The sequence below is a fragment of the Neodiprion virginianus genome, chromosome 4 (assembly GCF_021901495.1).
Source record: "Neodiprion virginianus isolate iyNeoVirg1 chromosome 4, iyNeoVirg1.1, whole genome shotgun sequence".
Classification (NCBI taxonomy): Eukaryota; Metazoa; Arthropoda; class Insecta; order Hymenoptera; family Diprionidae; genus Neodiprion; species Neodiprion virginianus.
The window spans coordinates 6,544,257-6,567,917 of record NC_060880.1 but is presented as its reverse complement, the minus strand read 5'-3'; the positions used below and the strand labels follow the sequence as shown (position 1 = coordinate 6,567,917).

The window sequence follows — 23,661 nt, the reverse complement described above, 5'->3', positions numbered from 1 at the left end:
GAGGTGGAGAGCAGCCATCTTTGCAACGTCGTTCGTTTCTGCCGCCGCGCCTGCTGCGCCTCCGCACATTTGACCCTGGCTATATTTAGTCAATATTTCATCCGTTTTACGATCAACCCGGTCAAGCTAATTATTAAACTGTCCCTGGGCCGATTTGACCTGGTCTCGTTTAAGCCGGAAAAAAATTCGCCAAACTGACAACTTCGTTCTTGTTGTTACCTTGCGTAATAACAACTTCGTTGTTGAACCTAACTTGCGGCGATGAACGCGGTATGACAAAACCAACCACTCGCAGAGTTAACTCATGGAGTCATCATCGATAGCCACGTGCAACTGATTATCTCCAAGGTTTTTCTACATTTTCGTTTTTGGTCAACGATTTTGGGCTCCTGTCTTCGCTGCGTATTATTGTACCATTATATTATACCGTGTCCTTTTTACTTTAATCTCGTATTATTGTATAAGTTTAACTCGTTTTACCAAAGAACTCGGACAGAAACATCACAATGCTCTACACGGTGTTTAATCTCGCATTATCCACACACATATAACGTACGTTTAATATAAAATTAACGATCTTTGTCAGCTGGGTCACATTCTTTTGTGTCGCGTCAGACGTTATAAGTCCAACTGTTTACTCGACTTTTCTTTTCTTTTTTTTTTTTCTTTTTTTTTCTTCCTCGTTAACAATGACAACGAGGTTTTAGAACAGTTTTATAACCGTTTACAGTACATCAAGGTATAATATAATACCCTATCTTTCCCCTGTAGTTCACCATATATTACAGAAATCGAATTGAAAAATTATGAAAAACGTATACGTTCCATAAACTTCTCATTTGTCATTGAAAACATTGTGGAAATTCAATTAGTAAAAACTTTTCGTATAATTGTAGCGATGTCGATGAGAAGCATATTTAAATAGGCTACTGATCCCCGTGGTCTTTTCGAACGTCTTTCTTGGTTATTAGTTTCCGTCTATTTCTCTTTAAAATTCACTGTTGCTGGGCAAAGATCGTAATTATGAATAATAGAGACCAATAGGCGTGAATAGGAGGTCACGAAACTGGCCACTGCGGAGGAATTTCAACTAATACATACAATGTACATACACTGTATATATGTGTGTGTATCCTACAGAAGAATAAATGTGTTGAGTAGCATAAGTAGCAGGTATAATAATAAGAGACCCACGCTTTGTGTCAACGATGTGAAAATGACCGCGGCCTTAATGCCGCACTAAACGGTTGTACATGGACTGAGAGGACGGTGACCGTGGCTGTAATACATAGTAAAAATTCCGTAAGAAGAACTGTGCATAAATTGCGTAGATTTGAATGCGCCCCAAATTCACAATTTACACAATGGTAGCGATATTTAATAATTTCGCAACATGACGCGTCGATGATGAACCACTGAAATTCTCAATTAGATATCTTCGTTCTTTCGTTCATTATCCAGCCTCGTAAAGTTTGCGTCACTTCATTACTCCTAAGCGGTGATGGACCGTTGCGAAATTCTACGCATGCAGCGAGGATGTGACGATGATGGATGATATTCATCTTCGAGATATAGGCATTAAAACTCGACTCTGTATACATACCGGGATGATCTCTTGAAATTTGAAGATCAACCGCGCATGCGCCAAACAATTCAGTATCATTGGTCGGCCAAATCTTCCCGCGGCGATGTTCTTGTCTGCGGTGCAGGCCGGCCAACCTACGCAAAATGTGTACGTTTGAATTTTCAAAGAGCGTAAGCATTGAATTCCGACCGTTCTTTGAAGAATCGACTTTCCGACCCGACAACAAATGCTTCCCAAACCTTTCCGAGTCGCTGCCTCGATTATTTGAGATTCTAACTTCGAAAATTTGTATCAACTACATCGCCGGCAGAAACAATTTGACAGCTGAAACTTGGGATGGCCAGCCTGCGCGAAAAGCCGATAAAACTCGCGCATGCGCGGTTGATTTTCAAGTTTCAAGAGATTGTCCCGGTACATAATCTTCATACTTCCAATTTTATACGGTATCTATAGAAGCCAAATGTCAGGATCAACCCAGTTGCAGAAAACGATACGAGGCTGTAATTACGATGGATCATTAAAGCCTCCCCGATCCATTGCTGCGACAAATTTATCTCAAGGTCCAAAGTACGAAACAGGGATAGGTTTATACCCCTTGAATTTTGGTTTTACTATACATTTCTATCTTACTTTTGTAAAATAAAAAGCATCGTCATTGTTTGAAGATGCTTAATATCTACCAACGCTATAACGAAGAAGATGGCTCATACAGTAGCATAACTCAAATCCGAAGTATGTCACTAAAAATTTTTGATCATCGTGTCACGATTCGAGTGTCATTCGATACCGAGACGAAGTTCCCTTGCATAATTGAATCGGACCAGTCACTCATTGAGCTCCCGAAACGAGCAAATGAGCGTGAAGCGTAACCAACGACTGACAAACGGACAGTGTGAAATGAAACCGCCACGATGTTACATTAAGACGCGATGAAACATCATGTCGGAAGAAAATTCTTCAATTCGACAAGGAAGACGCAAGGTGGGCGATGCTGAAGGTGAGTATCCAGCTCGACCCGCCAGGCAGACCGGCATTCACACACCGCAGAGCCACGGAGGCAGGCAGCTCATCAAAGTAGGCCACGACCTGCAGCTGAGAAAGATGCTCCGATAGATGGAAGGAAGCTAGGTGAGAATACCCAACGAATACCGAGTCATAGACGAGCAAGAGTGGAGCGGATGAGTATCGCCTACACGGCGAATCGCACTCGTCCACTGTACAAGCAGGGTGTCCATTGCTCCTGGAAATGTCTTTGAATTTCGATTGTTCTTCAGAAGTCCTGAACACTATCCTCGAGTTTTTCTTGGCTCCTGGAAATGTTCTGTTTTCAATGTCCTTGAATTTGTTAGAGATTTTGATTACCGGACACCATGATTAGCTCCTCTGTCCATTCACTTGTGAGCAAGCGACCAGCGACCTGCACTTCCTTGGGATGCTTGCACGCCTCGTGTAGCCTGACGTGAAGGGACCAGCTCACTCACGCCCAACGACACGCGTCTTTCGAAGCACGCCTGACGCAAGGAGACTCCGGTCTACTACGGGGGCGTACGAAGTAGGTAAATAGCGTACCGGTGACCCGTCACCTGCGTTCTCGTTCTATTGAGAGCATCGCGTCGTCGCGTAGAGGGGATAAGCAACGGAGTTACAGGAGCTCCCGTATCTTCGCGAGATTGAGGAGACTGCAGGCCGAATTCAGCGGCCAATTTCGCGGCGCCACCTTCTCTTCTTGTTCGTTTCGACCGCGAATTCGATAGTTGGAAATCCGATCGGGGAATGAGGAAACCATGGAGACTAGATAAGGAGCAGGGACTCAGATTAGTGAATTGACAAAACTTGTCACAATAATCGTACATATTAGATTCATTTCTAATACCACTGGCGTCTCTAGTGTTTCTTTTGCACCCAAGTGTCATTGGTTGCAGGGATTACCAAGACCGACTAATCGATGATCTTGGAATGTGATTCGTAGAAAGTTGTACTCCCTCCACTGTCTTCGGTGCGTACGAAACACCAGTGCCATCTTATTTCAGGCAGCTATTTGGATACATGGAATTCCTGCTTCTTGTGTAGTCTCCATGGAAGAAACACTGTAAAGACTAGTTCATTCCTCGAGAAAGATCGATACGTCGATGAATTAGTCACTACCTGAACGATGCTGCTGGTTATTTCGAGGATTCTAGAGACCATTTTTCGCCAATATTCAACGTCACTTGCAAACTTTGAGACAATGAATTTCGTGTTGGTCGTTTATGATTCATTGTCAAATTGATCCCCTGACCAATTCGTTATACATTTTACGCTGTAAATGAACGTACATGCAGAGAAGATCGTATACTTTTATTAGTGCTGGGCACAAGAACAAGACCGTAGTTGGTCTCGGCTTGGTCTTGCCTTGATTTTCGAAATAAAACCAAGAGAAGATAAGTCTCAACGAAAGTCTCGCCAGGAGTAGTCAATACTCAAAAAGGAACTGCAATGAATGATAGACGACATTTCGTTTACCTAAAATGGCAATCATTTTAATTGAATATATCAGTTTTTTTCTATTCCACCACAGTGAGAATTTCCATAGAAACAACTGATGCGCTATTTCAAAAAATTCCAAATTGATATATAAGCGTTATACCCAAATAATTGAAGGCCAAAAAATCACCCAAGAAGACCATACCAAGACAAGACATGAAAACCGAGTTTTTCCCAAGCCCAAGATAAAGCTGAACAGACCAAGAGAAGAGACTCCGCAAAGTCTCGTCTCGTCTTGTATCCATCGCTTGCACAGATATGCGGTATATTCGATTCGTCGAAACGGTTCTCTCGTTCCTAAGTTCCTAAATTTTGGCAACTCTGTCGCTATCAGCCCTGAAGATCAAAATACTCGACGACCTAATCTTCATTCGTACCGCTGATTTATGAAGCGATCCGAGATACGTCCTGAACCACTATCCCCTTTTGGTATACCAAGTCCTTCAGGCACTGAGTTTATTTCTGGCTTCGACTGGTTCGGCAGCCGTAGGCCGCGAAGAGCACGGCAATGCAGGCGTGCGTGAGTTGTCGCACTTTTAAATTGGACACAGGTCAGGTAACTGGAATCTCACCCCCCTTGACGATGCACCAGATACCGGACACGTGCACTCCGAGCGATCGTTCGCCGAGTTGGAAAATTGGAAAATGACGGGTATGGGGATGCAAAAATTTTTCCATTTCGATCCGTTGACGTCGAGCTTTTGGATCCTTCAGACTGGTCCAACTTCTTGAAGCCAATACGAATATTAGGTGATGACGAAACTGGTAACGTTACAGTAACGAAGCATGTTTAGGAAAAATGCCGTTATTTAGCAATAAACAAAACATACTCGTATATTTCGAAAAGTTGACTCCTTGAAAGTCGTTTATAAATTGCACAATAATGATTTTTTTCACCGACGTTTCGTTACGTTAACGTTACTAACTTTAGCCTCGTAAGATTCGTGGCTTTGAAGTGATTTTAACCTGAGACCAGTGATCACTCGATATTATTAACAATCTTGTCAATATTTAAGAACGTATATTCAACTTTGAGCATTATCGAAAGATATTAGCTTGTGCCAGGTTGTTTAGCCTCGTTAAAACCTTTTGGTAAAACCGAAAAGTAATGAAGAAAATGACATTGTGAATTAGGAATTGATTCGACTTCTGCTATGTTTCATCAAAAAACCGTCTCCTGGGTAAAAAAAAAAAAAACATTTAAAACCAGTAAATTTTAATTGAAATACAGTTCGATGATTAATAATTTGACATGCGTTAGATTATCGAGAAGCTTTTGTTGATGCCCGTAGTTCGTCAAATTTCAATAAATAACAACTAATTTCGTTTGTAACGTAATTCCTACAAAAATTCCTTGACACGTATTTTTAATAACACGCGTGCATTACTTGATTATATGCAATCTGTGACATCGTCAGAGAAGTGACGCGTGTAATTTGGTCGACTTTCGTCGTAATTTGAAATTCACTGAAGATTGAAGCGCCGTATTTTCGCGAACGAATACTCTTAACGATAATTAGTTTTTTTCCCTGGTACTCGGCTTTAGTTGACACGTGGGAACACGAAGGCCATTACGCGCATTGTGCATAATTAATGCAAAACGACGAAATGTATTTCCTTGATTGCATGCAAGCTTACATTCGTCAAATGGGGTTGCTTGATGAACGACGAACATAAACGTACATTGATCGCGAGTGGAAAGGCCAGTAGAACAAGGTTGTATACCACAATTATTAATCGTGTTCTCTTTTATTCGCCCCTCAATTCTCTCGGCAGACCCGCCGCTTATACTCAACAGCTGCACAATACACTCAAACGTGCGTGCGATGTGTGATCTACATTTCGTTTTTGCATGCAACGTTTTTTTAATATACCTACGCGGTAAATTTTCGTTCTCCCAAACCGAGCTCGATTCAAATCGCTTCTAGTTTGCGTTGTACGGAGAAGAACGCTGGTCAAGAAAGTTTTGTGACAAGGAAGGTGCTTGCTAATTTTTAAATAATTAATCACACCTATAATCTACCCTCTTTAAAGAACCATAGTTATTTTGATTCGAACAAGGTCCAGTTTTTGTTTTACAACTACTATCGGTGATATTGATCGTTTATCGTTTTGACTTACCTTTTTGATTCAGAGTCTTTTGTTATTCGCTATAAGTACCAGTTAATTAGTTACAATAAATAACAAACCACCCCAAATCAAAATCAGGTAAGTCAAAACGATAAACGATCAATATTACCGATAGTAGTTGTAAAACAAAAACTAGACCTGATCGAATAAGGATAAATATGTTTTTATAATGAGGTTGGATAGGTATTTTGAAATTAGTAAGCACCTTCGTCGTTAAAAAATTTTGTTAACCTGTACATATATGTATAACCACATTTTTTGTTCATAAAGACTGTAATTTGGAAAAACTAAAAAAATATATTACAATAAAACTATTCGACGTATAAAATATTCTAATATCAATTCAATTATACCAAAGCTTCTTCCTAAGATACTCAGTTAAAGTTTTCATATTACACAGAAAAAGTGCGCTGATGTTTGTTGAGGAAATATCGCATGGAATATAATACCGATTCGTGTTTATAATAAAATCTCACAATGATTCCTGCGTCGGGTAACAAGATTTAACAATATTATATTATCAAAGAATTTCCGTTAAAAGTAATCCGAGTAACCAACAATTTATTGCACGAGCGATAAATGAGGTGAAATTTAATTCCGTGATATTTCACTTTCAGAGAATTCATATGTTATGTAATATATATTTAGAAAAAATGGTTGTCTGGATCTTTTTCTTTTCTCATAATCAATAGTTACTTGAAAAGGAGAGTAGACAAAAAAAAAATTGATTTACAAATGACATATTATAATACGGAAAGCTTTAAGAGATGCTGTTTCGAATTTATGAATATATCCTTTTAAAATATTTCTGACCGGCGACTGAAAACCTTGAGAAATTTCGAGTCATGCAAAGTTGACGTTAACTGTCGAAAAAATGTTAAATCCGATATCGGTGAAATATTTCCGACTCGTACCGACGCATTTGGTTGATTAGAAGCGCCGATTTACCGTCCCCGATGAATCCAGGCTGATGCAAGGTAGAAGGGCGGCGTTGATAAAAAGGCTAGTCTCGGTTATATCAGGTCAGTCGGCAGCCGCCCGTTCCAGATTTCACACGATATTGGGTCGATTGCGCCTATAGTGGAAAGGCGCTAGACCAGCGTATTCCGGGTCAAGAGGTATAAATAAATGCTAATATCAACACGCGCCGGATTGCCGGCTCGTATTATAACCTGTATACCTACACCATTATCTCCGCTGCTACCTACACTCGGAGAAAAATTTCTGCTTTTTTTAAAAACATCAATTTTTAAACGCAATTTGTAGAAAATTTTCTCCTGGGTACGCGATATTTTGTTGTCGATACCAAAGTTAATGAAATAATTGTTTCAAAATTGCAAAAAAAAAATTGTATACATATTAAATAAAATATATTCGTAAATAGGAGATCTCGATTTTAATTTAGTCAATTTAATGAAATTATAATTTTTTCACGGTATTATCAAAATGTTGAATACCCTCAACACAGTTCACTAAATCTGTTCGGTGGATAAACATTAGTCAAATTTACGAAATCGTGAGAGCTACTAATTGATTACCGTTATAAAGTAATAAGTTACGTCGTAAATCCATTAAATTTTCTGTTCAAGGGACAAAACACTCTCCGTAACGCGTTAAAAATTCTTTCTCGGAAGAGAAGTTAGACGAGCAGTCATTTGGAGGGGCTCAAGGCATTTGTCTAGTATAATCAGCGCAACTAAATCCTACATTATTGGTCTGATACCATCGAATCAGCCTGTCAATTCACAATGGCATATTTCTCTGTCACAGTTTGATGTGGCAAATAATTCACGTAGCGCATAAATTACGATCGAACGATAATTTTTTCGGTTACAACAATTAAACGATCATTTTTCAACCTTCACACAATGATTTCACTCCGTAGATCTCGTTTCGCAAAAGCAACAGAATCTATGGGACTGTGAAGCCGAACCTTCTCTTAGACATATTTCTAAAACATTTTGTTTACTGCGCACTATGAAATCAACCAAACTTCTTGATTCTATGAAAATAGTGTTTGGTCGGATACATGTTGACCCTGAAATTGTGTTTCAAGAACCAAATTTTGGTCATTACAACCTAATTTTTTACCGAGTGTATTATTTACGTTCATCCTGCACCCTAACACAGGGAAAGATTTGATTTGTTACATAGTAACTGGGAAATTGTCGTAAAACAGGTATAATCGTTTTACAATAACGCTTTGAATATTGTAGCAATAACAAGAAAATTGTTTTACAAGTAGGTATATTTAGTCTAAGCAAACTTTTCCACAATTTGTTTTCATTTTTTAACCCAAAGTTATAATACATTCTTCGAATAAATAATTATATGTATATCATAACCAGAAATTAATCTCCATGTAATTTTGGTTATAATACACATGCGCGGTAATATTTTTATAAGTATTTTCATTTTCCACCTTAACAAGTGAAAATCAATTCCGTAAAACCGTAGCTACAAAATGTACAGTATGTGTTATTATCACTTTTGTACACGGTGAACTAATTCTAAATTCGCTTCTGAAGGTTGCGATAATTTGTCAATGATGGAGCCATAAATTTGTACCATGAACTCTGTTCGCTTGAAAAAAATTCGGCAAACCGAGCAAACAGATTATAGCAACAATAACCAAAACATTTTCTATTTACCGCGAAGAAAATAATAATGAGATTTCTCTGGGTAAAACCAAGGCGAGATAACGAGTCTGGCACGACGAGGTCGCGGTTAATACCGAGCAGCTATTATTTCAGGGATAAGGCAGCTGCAGACCTCAAGACTCCTGAAGATTACGCGATCTGTGTCAAATTATTAGCAAAAATAACTCTTATTTATCACGGTGTTGATTCAACTGTCGAATGTTTGGTCGCTATCTCGTATCGGCTGCGCTCAACGATTATACGTATAAATGAAATGAAATGAAAAAAAAAAAGAAAAGAAAAGAAAAACGGAAAACGGCAACAACAAAGTAACAAGGTGACGGTAATTGACATTCGAAAGACAATTGCCCGTTTCTATGTTGAAATAATTTCAATATCGTGGACACATTTGACTTTTGTAACGACCGTTCTTTTTATATAATGATTTTTTTTTTTTCTATTTTACAACATTTTAGATCTTTGTTCAATGCTGTTTCTAAGGATCGTCGGAATTGGTAATAGCTATGCTTTTAAACAGCGCTAGAAGATAAAGTTTTCTTTTATCGTCAGTCAGGAATTCAACATTTATAATAAATTTGTGAATTGTTCGCAAATTTTGAGGGACTACGAACAGTAGAAATTGATAACGATATTTTTTCATTATGGCTAAACAAAAACTGATGGTCGAAATAGAATGGAACGAAATTTATTCGAAAGTAACAAATTTCCTATTTGAGAGTAAAAAAAATAAGAAAAAATTTCAATAATCTTAAAAATTAACTCCTGTTAAAATTGAAGCTCTGCGTAAAACGATTGGCAAAAAGGTAACCACGTTTTTAGGCGAACGGAATATCCGAAATATAAAAACCAGGACTTTTTAAAATCGTCAATATACGCTCTAAGCTTCAGTGAAACGGATTTTTGATTCGACCTTTTACTTTTGAAAAATGAATAAAAGTGTGCCCGAAAGGGGTAAAAAAAAAAAAAAAACACGAAACCTGAAGCAAAACGTAGCAGCTAAGATAAATTTCAATTTATCAAAAATCCGGGCCATAGAAACTTAAGAGGATCTTTTGAAGATTCTAAAGTCTTGGTTTTTGTATTTCGGATATTCCGTTCGCCTGCCAAACGTGGTTACACGCGGTAAAAGTTGCAAAACAAGAAAATAAAAATGTCCTGTGGAGTAAACTCGATGCAAAACGATTCCAGATAGGCACGACAAAAACCGTTAAACAATTTATTTATCCGAAGAGAGGAGGCAATGCGATAACTTTACTTTCACGCCACGTTACGCATGTGTCGTCTTCGACTCTGTGAACGCTTGCTGAAGAAACAAGAAGGAGAAAGAAGATAAAGGCTAAAGAAAAGTACCAGATTAAAATTACCAACGTTGATGTAACAAAATATTGAAACTAACAGAATTGTTTTGAAAATTTAGAACGGATGCAAAGGAGTTTAATTTGCAACATTCGAATCAATTTCATTAAAAAAAAATAAAAATATATTACTCAATTTGAGACGATCCTACAGTTGCTAAACAGTGATTTTTCGTAATAATTAATCCTTACAAGCTTCACTCTCTTACAAAAGTGAGTTTACGATTTTACCAATGTAAAAATATCCATATCATAAACACTCAGAATCCTCACAACAGTACCGAAATATCGTAAAATGGTAAAATTTTCGGAAAGCATAGTACTAAAAGAAATAAAAAATCGTTAATCCTAACCTTAGCACAGTTTACTTACAAGTTTAAATGATCATTGTTAGCTCGTATAACCCTAAGAACCCCCGAGTAACAAGCTACAGCCAGAATCGTCGAATCCTTTATCGTTTTTTCGATTTTACATCCGCCATATTGAATCCGCCATCGTGGATTTAGAAATTATCAAATTAATACTTCAGACTCGTGATCAGCTACCACAAAAAACCTCCGAGTGACATGTGTGACTGAAAGGATTAAACTTTGTAGGTATCTCACGGTCTGGATACTTGCGATAAATCTTGTCAATTTAACCTTAAAATAAACAGAAAAGAAAAAGCTTCGCTTTTACCGATATAGTGTATATATATTAGGGTGGTCCTTGTTTAAGGTGTTGAAGAATTTTTACCGCCCCACGACTGAAATCAATTTCAAATCATTAAAAAAGAGTCGCCAAATTTTTGCAGATTCTTACAGCAAGTCTGAGGTAGCCCGCATTGTGATCGAAGTTTCTTGTGGAAGTGACATGAGAAAAACTTTTTTCGCACTATATATTTTATCGTGAAAGTAATAATGTTCCAAAAAATCTGTAACTGCGAGGTTTTAGTCGGCATTAGTGATACTGTGTGAAAAAAAAATACACATTATCGTACGAGGCAATCTAGACGAATTCCACTTCCTCTAAATAAAAAAAAAAGTCAGGTTTCGAGGTTGTGCAATTCGTCTAGATTGCCTCGTACGATAATGTATATTTTTTCCCAGATAGTAGCACTAATTCTCACAAAAACCTCGCGGTTACAGATTGTTTGGAACATTATTACTCTTGCAATAAAATATATACTGAGAAAAAAAGTTTTACCCATGTTAATTTCCATAAGAATCTTCGATCCCAATGCGGACCATCTTAGATTCGGTGTAAAAATCTGAAAAAATTAGGCGATTTTTTTTTCAATTATTTGAAGTTGATTTGGGGGATGGTCTGGCAAAAATTCGTCAACACCTTGAATAAGGACCAACTTAATATATATATATTTATATGAAAAACTGGAACGATGCTGTAAATTTAATTTTCATTTTTTTTATTTTTACATCATCACCTTGCGATTTCCAGCGTTTCAAATGACGCGATTTCTTCAACGTTATATTATTATACTTAACCCGCCTAATACGAGCATATTTGGAACAGAGACGCTTTTCTACAACGAGCTTTCAGCGGGAACAAGCGAACTCAATCCCGTAACGGCAATGCGAGCCACGTTTGTTTTTAGATCGAACAAAGTATGACAGATGTCGCTAATTATACGAACGTTTCATTGGCAGCTGGTTTCCTAGGTTACGATTACCGGTGAAATCCCCTCGAAACTCTAACGAGTAGTGATATTATTCCCTTTAGACGGCCGGAGTGTGACGACAAAAATAAAAAAAAAAAAGTGAAAAATTTACTTCCCGTATAATTCTTTCGAATCCTGACAGATTCATTCGTCGTTCGTATTTTACGGAAAGATGTGTTAATTTATGTGAGTACCTGTTGACTTACCGTATCAGTATTACAGATACACGACGCAGTATTACTCGGTGAAATTCGCGTGATATTACAGAGTGAACAAAGCTGCCGAGTACGATTGTGAATTATACAATCTGCAACAGTGTTGCCGACTTCTTTGACACACATAAACGAATCGGGTCTCCGTATCCGCAAGAGTGTTTGGACAAAATATTGTTTACGCGTATACTAGAGAAGTGTCTCGACGACTGTCCGAGATTTTTATCGATCGATCAATCGTTTGATCGGACTAAACGCGACATCCGCATGGTGACTTACTTTTTCAACGTTGGATCGTAAGAAAAGTAAACCAAGATAATATGGTCAAAACTTGAACCACATTCACGGTGTGATTAATGGAGTTTTTCATATAGTTAGCCAGTACAGTTAGACTCGAGCTACAAAAATGATATATTCATTGTTCTAGTACATCCGGTCTATTTTCTTTCCGTTTCGATAAAACTTGATGTTAGCACGCTATTACGATGTGACAAAAATCTATTACACATATTCAATCCGTAAACATCTCACTCCGAATTATCTCCAGTCGCTTTAAATTCAACAAATATTACAGCAAATTCCCTTTCAATTGCCGTGATTTAAACCCAAGAAACAGATTATTCGTTAAACATGAGCTCAGCGCAGTTGGCAGGAATGGACAAACGCAAAACGGCGGGAAATAATAAAACTACAACAATCATAATCACGATTGTAAACGTTTGGTATAAAAGTTATACGAATAAAAGAAACACCGGGAGAAATCTTTAGTTCCGGTTACCGCTCATTACTTAACTATTTTCTTTCCTTACCACAATCGAAAAATATAGTTCTACGTAGAGAGTGAAAAATAGTTTTCTATTAGTTTTTCTTGTAACTGTTGCGAAAATTTAACGCTCGTAGAACGATAAATTGACGTTAAAGCCTTGTTTATCTAAAAAAAGTAGAGTAAACCTCACAAACTGATTTTGCGTTGGAATTACCAAAAAAGGATCGACGATAGCGCAAAATGGTTACGCTTACCTCGTTTTTCGTAATCCCAACAATATTCAAACAGTTTTTTTCAACGATACCTGTTGTACTCAATTTTCCTACTTACCGTAAGAAACGAAATTTTTTTCTCAGTGAACGAAGGAGAATTCGACTCGTGCGTTAAAGTTATAGACAGAAATTTTACGGTCCGTCATAAATCTCGGGAATGATATAGAGGGGGGAGAGAGCGATTCCGATGTGAAATTGCGTAATCAAGATGGCGGATCCTTAGGGTCGGCGGTAAGTAGCGCGATCTAAAGGCGGAAGAGACGCTGGCCTTGTTCGGCGATTACGTGTTGATAGGGAGTGCGACACAACCACGTGACTCGGTTTCGGTGTGGGATCGTCGTCCAGCGACTGTTAAAGCGTGGTGGATCAAAGGCTGCTCTCACCGATTTAAATAACATTATTATTTTATACTTGGTCGAAGGGAGTGAGGCAGACGACTCGATTCGAGAGGCGTATAGGTGTCAAGAGAGGACGGGAGGATCGTGGTTCAATTTCTGCGCCAGCGCCGATCGGCGTTTATAACCTGAAAACGAGACGCTTCGACGCGGTCGCGATCAAGTGGCGCCACCTACGTAGAGAAAAACTTGACGATCGGTTTGACGGCTGATAAAGAAACGCGCGTCGTTTTTTCACTCCTGCTTCGTGTTTCGAGGTTCGGTTTTTGACTCTTTTTAAAATTGTTGCGTCGGCTGGTTTTTTGTTTTGGGAATATTTCGTGAACGAAGGAAATGAGTGACGATCTGCGCGCGCTTGCTTCGAGGGAACGAAACTCTTCGCAAACAACCAAAAACGAACAAGTCAGTTGCGGCTGTTTATTTTTTACGACTTCTGTCATTTTTCATCAGTCGGGTGTGAATTGGATGAATTGGAAGACCAAAAGAAATATAAATAGAAACACGTACCGATTTCGTGTAGATGGTTTCACTTTTCAGAAAGTCAATATTTTAGATAATTATTCAGGTTATTTAATTGGTTTCTGATGTCGGATTTGAAACATTGAAAAGGCCGGATCTCGTATGCCGTATCCAAAAATATGATAACGTTGAGTCGTTATAAAAATTGATACGTTCAGGATTTTGGTGCTTTTTTTGCTGTCAGAAATAACAGATAAAAGCTGATTTGAGGAAATTTACAAATCGATTGAACGACAATTTTTACAAAAATCACTGTACTTCGTTAAGCTTTCGATTATTTTGAATTTTTGAGTTCTATTTTCATATTTAGATCCACAACTTCAAAATGCTTGATTTTGAAGTTACTATACTGGTTTGATAACCTTTTTTTTTGGCAAAAAAACAAACCTTCAACATAAACCAAATGTATTTTTCTTTTTTTCTTTACCGTTGGACACTGGGGAAAAATTGAGCACCACGAGTATTGTAAAAAATTACAATGATCATCGTTGTATTTGAATTTTTGTTTTCACCGTGGTGAAACTTTACAAGATATTTCATACGAATTACTGAAAATTGTATCAAATTTCAGAAGGCAGCGAGGCTATCAAAAATGGCGGCGATCTCGTCGGAGAAAGGATTCAAGCCGTTTTTAAGTGATTTTGATCCCGAAACTAGCGAACGTGAGAAGCGTAAAATGAACCAAAGACTTAATCTGAAAGATAAGAAGCACGTTTTATACGATGATAAAGGGATTTTCGTTAGAACTGGAGAGGATCTATGCGACTGTTTGCAACGCGGCTGTCCCGGATGTCATTTCCCTTGTTCTAAATGCAGATCTAGGAAATGCGCCCACGAATGCAGGTCGTCATATTATACTCAGCTGCAATATTCGTTACGATTATCACGATAGTCAGAGGCGTAACAGCGATTCGCAATTTTCCAAAACCATATTTCGCGAGATTAAGAATTTATGAAAGTTTGGCGAAAACAATTCCGCCGAGATTTCAACTCGTTTTATATTCTTCAAATTATGATCAAATCATACATGCTGTAACCGCGGACTATCGATAAAAATATTTAATTATAATAATATTCCAGAGTAAATCGAAAATGGGCGTACAAGTCAATTTCTTACGAAGGATCCGACATCGTCATCAGAAATCAGTATCTCAACGACGGAAATGCTGATCATTAAAATTTCCAACCACACCACGTGCAAAAGCTCAACATACTCGACATTCAGTTTTAAGCTATTAATTATTAATTGAATCAATGTTGCATCGACAACCGCAGTTATATTTTATTTCGCTTAAACATTTTTCTTTTCTCGCTAAACTTGTACCTTTATTCGTAAACTCTCACATGTCTTTTAAACATTTTTAAACTTCATGCACGTGTAAAACGTTCTCGTTTTCGTAATATATTATCACTTTATTACATAACTGATAAATATATTTGAAATAAAATATGTTGTGAATTTGTGCCTTTTGATAAATACAAACAATCAGAATACAATATAGTTTATAAAAAGCATTATTTTCAGAGATTAATTCCAACACCAGTGAATTAAAATTTTCCAATTGACGCAAAATGAATTCAGTCGAATTTTTAGAATTCAATTGAACTCTGACGTCAAAAATTTCATACTCTGCAATGTTTACAAAAATGACACGGTGAAATAATTGTTATTATTTACCATCCTGTAACAGGATTCCAGAATTGATAATTCATTTTTCGCCTGTATAATATGTATAAAAATGGATTAAACGAGATGACGATTAAAATGTTAGAATTTTGCAGCGTCTGCGGCTCGCAAAATTCTACTCTCAATTCGTACCGCGAAGTTTAGGCAATAAATAAAATCCCTCCCCCTGACCGAAGAGTTCTTATTCCAGTGCCGACTGCACCACCTGCGAATATAACTCATCGTCAGACTCTCGCTATATACTTTTATTTCCAGCTATTTCAACCTCCGCAAACAGCGCTCCACATCTTTTCCATCTGCACTCTTCTTCTTCTGCTGCACCCTGGCTCAAACAAATACGGCTGCTCAATACCAGCAACGACAAACGTTTTACCTTCTGCGAGAGCAAATTTCGTCTGTATAACGTCGAATTTTGTAATTATATAATTGTTTAGTTTTACATATATACGTATGCATATATTTTTTTTTTATTTCAGACACAAATTTTCAAACATATGCCTCGAATTCGAAAAGTATTTTACGTACCTAATAGCCCCGAATCCTATAATTTTATTACCGATTCGCATTAACCCTAATCGGTCGCTCAGAATGAATTTCACACTAAAAATTTGTCAAACTTCTTTCGTGGAGTTCCTTAATCGTGAAAATGGGCCTCTTGGCGGAATTCTTTATCCAATACTTAATAGGAATTATCTGTTGTTTTTTTTTTTTTCGTTACTTTTAGCACATCCTTTAACTTTGCCGATACTTTATAATATTCGTAAAATAAATTTTGATTAGAAAAACTGAGAGAGATTTTTCCGCGATCCTTAAACGATACCTAGATACCTTTTTGAAAAAGATTTTTAGAACTCGTTGCGTCCAGCAACTCTCCCACAGTTCTTATACGAACATCATGGTCCTCTTATCTCTACCAGTCTCACGCTATTCACTATCGCGCTTACTCATCTAATTCCATTCCCTTCCTCTAGCATCTTCACACCTTTTCTGCACCCCGACGATTCTCGTCTCTAGCGACACTCCTATTCTAACTCTCAACTACGTCACATCTAGACTTCTTACATAGCCTCGTACAGCACACTTCGTTTTTACCGCCATCTCAGCTTATTCGAAATAAATATACAAGTAATGCCTCAAACAAATCCTACGTTATTTAATCCTCATACTGATTTCCGGTTGACCCGGAACGTAAAAGTGAAGCCAACCGGTTTATTCCTACCGCTCAGGTGTAAACTCCATTCACGGACGTAACAAGTTAATTTTTTTTCTTTTTTAAACAAAGAATCACTTTTGGGAGAATTTTAACCAGCTTGACAGTTGTGTGATAAAGATTCCACGATGATGAAACCCATCGTCATTCGATGTTTCGTCTTTTCCGATTGAAAAGACGTCCGCCCTACAAATAAACTCTAAACTTTATTAATCTAATAAAGGTTAGAGGTACAACAGGGATCGATTAATAATCGAATATGTAACCCGGGAGGCGGAAGTTGACCTTCGCCCGTTTCGTTAAACTATAGGCGAATATATATATATACACCATACATACATGTATACATACAGATACAGACACGGGTATGATACATGGTTACGGATAGCAATTTGCCGAGGTTCGATCGGTTAGACTAGATTGGGTTAGGTCGGGTCACGAAAACTTTCTAAGACGTCGTTAAGGTGAGAGAACGCCGCCGTGACGACGATGATCGAATAAAACCCGGTGCGGCGGCGTCTCGGTCACATGAACGACGAAATCCAGGCCAACTCTTCCGTTCGTTTCGAACCGCGTTGTGTGCCTACCCGTCTTTTCGAACTTAACCGTGTCACCTTTGCGGATACGTTCTTATTCCTTCTTTCACTTTTTCTTTCCGTTTTTTCTTTTTTTTCTTAGTATGCCGCATTTGATGACCCCTTCTTTTACGAATATGCATAAAGTTGGACTAGAGCGTCGAAACGGTCGAAAAGGCAATTTTTCTTCAGGAATTAATTTGGAACAAACGAATGTCGGTAAGGTAAAAAAAAAAAAAAAAAGTTTCCTTTCGCGCGATGTTTAGTAATGGTTTGAATGATGTAAAAAAAAATTCTTTTAATCCCATAACGTTAGTAGTATTCACGAGATGCGGGGTCAAAGGTTTGGTCATTTTTTTTCTTACATATATATGTAAATATATATACTTCGTTTTGCAGCGATATCTTGGGTCTAATCGACCGATTTGAATCGAGTTTCATTGGAATGCTTCTAAGACTGGTAGTTTTCGGTCCACGCTCGAAGGAAGAAAAAAAAAAAATCAACAAAATTCGACCATTTTTGTAAAAACATCAATTTTTCACTAGAATTCGAAGCTTTGTTAATTAATAATTAAGAAGTTAAACTTTCCCCGGAAACTTCCGAGCATAGCCCGAAAATGACGAACTTAATGAAGATGCTGTTCGAATTTCAAGTCAAGATTGAAGGCTCGGTTTTCGAGAAGTCGCGAAAATCAGAGAAAAAAAAAAAAATGATTAAATAAATAAATGGGAGAAAAACGCTCTCAAAGTTTGGGATGGCTTTTGGATTTCGCGAAACGTGCAACGATTCGCGTTTTCGGCTGCCAAATCCGTAATTTTTTCGAATTATTCAAAAATTTTAACTCCAAGATACTTTCGGAAAGAGAGAAAAAAGTCGGATATGCGATTTTTCGACGCTCTAGTCCCCTAATTATCCTGAGAATGACGCTAGATTGGAAAAGCCATTTTTCTCCTTGCAGAATCAAAAAGTGGAATGATATGCGTATAATAAAAAGAACGCAACGTCGTATTTTCAAATTTTGAAAGTCCAAGTACATATACAAAAAAGTCGAAAATTGAAAGGTGAGAATATCATTAAAAAAAAAACGAAAATGCAGGATAGACGGAATAAAGATTCTGGAATATCAATAAAACGATTGAAAGTTTAACGATTGCATTTTTCGCCTTTCTACATATTTCGAATTTTCTTCATTTTTCGCCGTTCTACATTTTGAAATTCTATTACAGCTGCAGATTATAGCTTCTTCGAAAGTTCGATATTACATATTGCGACTCTCGAATGTATTTCGTAGCCATTTTACCTATTTTCCATCGGGTTAAAATAAAAAAAAAATAAAAATAAAAAAATCACCAAATAATCAGTTAAATTGTCCGAATTAGTCTCACTGGAAACGAACCCAATTAAAAAAAAACAACGATTTCCATTTCGTTTCATGGATTCTTGGTCGTACTTTACGAAGTGTTGCAGATTTCAGGATAAATACAAGTCGTATTGTATGATAAGAACGAAAATGAAATCGGGCGTAAAAAAATTGGCGTAAATTACACATTCGCGTTAGATAAAATCCGAAAGTCTAACGCGATAAATGCTGGAGCCTAGATTGATGGTAAAAACTGACAAGAAATGGTTCGATCGGCGCCTAATCCGCGTCTGCGTGAAGTGTAAAAGAGACTTTCTTAGAAACCGTGAAAGTATGGATACGAGCTCTCGCCCGAGTTTAGCCAAGATTGGAACGAAGGTGACCAACGCAAAAGGAAAAGTAAAAGAAAAACGAGAATAAGATTAAGGAAGAAAAAATGAAAATCATGGCAAGGAGACGGCGGTGATAGAATGATCGTGTAAAACGTGAAATTGACTCTCTTCCTGAATATCTCGCAAGCCTCGATAATACGGCGAATGCTCACTTTCTCCCCACCCATATCCATCGTTCAACCGAGAGAGTAAGTCGAGCTTACGGAGGCGGACGCCGCAAGTAAGCGTTTTATACCTACGAGTAATTCCTGCCGGGAGAAAACCGTCGTGTTGGCCGAGTTTTATCTGCTATGCGAGACTTTGTCACGAGCCGTTCGTTCCTGATGTATTAATTATACGTTCGTTTATCTGTTCTTACTTTATCGTTGACGTTACATGCCTGTAAAATATATTGTATGAAGATAAAGCTGGTTCTCCAGCTACGGAAAATTCACGAAAGCCGTTTCTATCCAGCTGATGTTATTGGAGTTTGCGTCTTTCGAATAAACGGTCATTTTCAAACTTCGGGCTTGATTGTATATGCGGAAATTCACTCGACCGTGATAAAGGAATACGCAATGTTTATATTTTCATAAAAAAGTTTGTGAAAACAATTATTTACCTCTGATTAGAAAATGCTTTAAGCTTTGTCAGAATTATGAATACACACACACACACATTCGTTGCCAAAACCATGCATAAAACTGATTCATCGTTTGACAAGGCGACCTGAATCGAGTCGATGCAAATATCGGCAAATTCTTTTAACACACTGAGAGAAATTTTTAGTTCCGGTTACCGCTCGTTTCTTCGCTATTTTAATTTTTTACCACAATCGAGAAACACAGTTCTGGGTGGAAAATGAAAATTAGTCTTCTAGCCGTTGCCGAAAAGTCTAGTATCCGTTACTATTCTTTCTCATTACGATCACTCTTACTATATTTTCTCGCAACTGTTGCGAAAATTTAATTCTTGTGCAACGATTATAAATTGTTGTTGAAGCCTCGTTTAACAAATAAAAGTCGAGTGAACCTCAGAAACTGATTTTGCGTTGCGATAACCAAAAAAGGATCGACGTTAGCGTAAAATGGTTAGGCGTAATATTTTTTTTATCGATACCTGTTTTGCTCAATTTTTACCAGTTACTGTAACAAATGAAATTTTCTCAGTGCAAGTCATTAATTTCAAGGCTGTAAAATTGACTTGTGTAAATAAATTTGAAACAAATAACTAATTATTCAAATAAGAATATCTCATTGATAGAATTTCGTTTCCACGTCTTGCCGAAGAGAGTGAAAAGTGGGCTGATTGTGAGAGGCTTGGCAAACGAGGCGACAGAGTTTGGCCAGCGTTGCAAAGGCAATAATTATACAAATGTAGAAGAAAGCTGTTTTCGCTACTGAGCTCGATATAGTTGGATACTTTTTTCTTTTTCTTTTTTTCTTTCTTTCTTTCTTTCTTTCTTCAACAACAGAACATAATCGAGGTCTCCGAGAGGAGGAGGGCGAAACACAGTAGCAGGTAGCGGCAGCTGCAGGGCTTAGCTGCTGCCACGGCGGCGAGAGTTTGCGCACTTTCCCCTGCCTTTCATTTGCATGTTCACAGAATTCTATAACGCGTAGATGCCGAGCGTGCATCAAGAGCTACGTGCACGTCCGCGCGTTGAAAGGGTGTTTGAAGGAAGAAGAGAAAAAAAAAAAAGAACTTTGAAAATTTGCAGAAAATTCGCGGACACTCTTCGAAAAAAGGTCTGATATTGTTTTCTGATAAATTTACTCGTTTGAAAGTTATTCAACGTAAAATGTTACTCCAGGAACTTGAATAACTTTTGAAAGAGTAGATTTGTCATAAAATGATGTCGCACCTTTTTTTGAAGAGCGATTAATTCTGTACAAAAATATGTCTGTTCATTTTCTGTACGACGCATTGTTGGCTATTTATCAAAATCAGAAGGAGCAAAAACGATTTTTCCCATGTTATTCTTATGGAAAATAGAATAAGTGCGATTCGTAACGTTTCTAATGTTAATGTTGAGAGGTCAAATTTTAACAGGCGTATTTTTATACCTAAATGGAACTTTTGAACCAGTTTGGAAGAAAAATGAATTTTTTTTTTTTTTTTTTTTTTTTTATACGTTCGATTTTTCCGTCTAGTTAAGTATCCACTTCCAAGAATCTCTCGGACTTTGGAAAAGACGAAACGTCAGAGAGACGAATGATTAGATTATCAGAAGGCCCGATGCAAGCAAGCCTTGAATTGGGAGTCTGATAAGAATTGGGAACATGACGTTTGTCGAACCGCGTAATGAGCACTGATTTCTAGTCTTTCCTAGAATTCTCAACAGATGATGAAGATCATGAGAAGTTCGAACTTCCTGGAATCTAATTTCATTTCTATAGATCACTGTTAACCGATGACGATTATCGCGGATAAGTTGACAGATGATAATAGTTACTTTAACGTGACTGATTCGGAGAATGAAAAATGTGAAAGTAGGTACAAGTATATAACACATCTCAACTAGAAACACGGAAAGTGTGAACCTTCTATTTGTAGATATATTATAATATGAATCACCGATCATTGGGTACCTGATTGAAACAATATCTGTACCTTCGATAAAAGTTACTGCTTTCCAATTCTAATTCCTTTTGAGAACGATCAAGCATTAATTAATTGCAGGCATCCGGTATCGATGTTACGCAAGGAGTAGTTTTTAGGGAAATAAAAGAACTCAAAAAAACAAAGGAATCCAATTCGAGTAACGATTTATAAGATAATCTATTTTCCGACAAATTATATACTGCGATTTTGATCTGATCTGATGTTGGACAAGCAGTAAAGTTTTGTCATACGAAAAAATGAGTACTTCGTACAACCCGTTTTTTTTTTTTTGTTTTCACCTCGTTTCCTTGTAATATCGAGGGGACATTGCTTCGACCTAATTCAACTTGATTAACTTCAGTTGCACTTGTTGTTCACAGTCTTTACTTCGTATAAAACTCTCCGATTTGTATATACGATACATAAATATATACATATATATATATATATATATCCAAAAACTCGAGGATATTTCAAGGCAAATTAACAACAAGTAAACACCTCGAGTGTCGCGTTTACGTTAAATCTGTTAAAAAAACACGCTCGAGGATCACGAGATTGCGAGTATTAATTTGAAAGTCGTTTGTTGTACATAAACGCGGTGAAAAGAAAATTTGCATGGATTCCCTCAGGAATGGATGCGGCGATTAGTTTCTTCCCCCCCGTTTGAAGGGTGGCTTTTGACGTAAATTGCATACCCGCGTTGAAATAGGTAGGGAAAAGGTGGGTAACCCATTTCGGAGGTGTTCGGTTGGCTGCTCTGGTTGTGGAAGGCGGGAATGGAATGGAAAGGTAGGGAAGGGAAGGGAAGGGAAGTGAAGGGAATGGAAGGGAAGCAGCCCGGCCCGCCTTGCTTCTGGTGGATATTGAACGGCACGTCGACGGGGTGAACGCTCTTGCGCAATGCATGCGCTAACACCCCCATCATCTCCTGGAAAATCATTCCAGGTAGATCTGCAGGCACCAATGCCTACTTAGCTCTGATGGTTGTGACCGTACCTGTAGAGGTGTACAACACAGGGCTTCGAGCCTTCGAGACGAGACGATTGGAACGAGCTTGTCGTGGTTAGAAGAGGTATTAGATCATTGGAAACAATGGACATCGAGGTCGAAATACCGGCGCCACACGGGCCACAATGAACATCGAATTACGGGTGATGCTACAATTGATTGCTGCGAGTTGGAGCTAATACTCGTTCGCAAATGTAAAGGATCACTTGGACTTGGTGAATGGATAAAAGACTTCTCGGAGGGATAATTCAAGGATTGAAGTCTTTCCAGTTACACGCAAGAAATCCCATCGCTTAATGTTATACGCACTTGAAATCCTTCCCGAATATTGGATTAAACAATTGCCCCAAGTTATTCAAATTCACTTCAAGTATCGAATCGTGAACGAAATAAATATTCATAATGGTACTCGCAAGGACATTGTGGTTCTAAACAAGGTTGATAATGTCACGAAAGAACGGTGGAAAGAATTAGAGATTATTGTATCGAACAGTTATTTGCGGATGAATGTACCCGCTTGTTCAAATTCCCTGTGACAAAGCAGCTTTGTTCATTAATTTGCAGAAATGTTTGTTCTGGCCGAAATTCAGTAGGATGAACAAAAATATTAAGTCTCTGAGTACGATTTTTCGATAAAAAGTTAGCGAAGTAGCCACCGTGCATGATGATGGAGAAGCTGAAATTAGATCATGCGAAAACGGGAAACACAAATTTTTCATAAGTGACTAATGAAAAAAAAATTTATGCTACGAGTGCAAATTTCAAGTC

General features: G+C 37.7%; 2 protein-coding genes across 5 annotated transcripts in view; one reads left to right on the top strand and one right to left on the bottom strand.

Annotated features, from left to right (window-relative positions):
- Nucleotides 1-23,661, bottom strand: part of LOC124303819 (origin recognition complex subunit 2) — a 143,773-nt gene that overhangs the window by 86,847 nt on the left and 33,265 nt on the right. The window contains exon 11 of one of the 4 annotated variants that reach the window (XM_046761530.1): nucleotides 1,604-1,719. The exons of the other annotated variants lie outside the window; for them this stretch is intronic. The gene's annotated coding sequence lies outside the window, so the exon portion shown is untranslated. The remainder of the gene's footprint in view (nucleotides 1-1,603; nucleotides 1,720-23,661) is intronic. 4 annotated transcript variants of the gene reach the window in all.
- Nucleotides 13,454-15,521, top strand: LOC124303823 (ARL14 effector protein-like). Its single transcript, XM_046761537.1, has 3 exons — nucleotides 13,454-13,957; nucleotides 14,646-14,917; nucleotides 15,155-15,521. Exons 1-3 carry the CDS (start codon nucleotides 13,889-13,891, stop codon nucleotides 15,249-15,251), a joined length of 438 nt encoding a protein of 145 aa, XP_046617493.1. The 5' UTR covers nucleotides 13,454-13,888; the 3' UTR covers nucleotides 15,252-15,521.

Coding starts and splice junctions, on each gene's coding strand:
- LOC124303823 (XM_046761537.1), top strand. CDS start 13,889: ATGAGTGACGATCTGCGCGCGCTTGCTTCGAGGGAACGAAACTCTTCG. Junction 13,958..14,645: donor AAACAACCAAAAACGAACAA/GTCAGTTGCGGC, acceptor ATCAAATTTCAG/AAGGCAGCGAGGCTATCAAA. Junction 14,918..15,154: donor AAATGCGCCCACGAATGCAG/GTCGTCATATTA, acceptor ATAATATTCCAG/AGTAAATCGAAAATGGGCGT.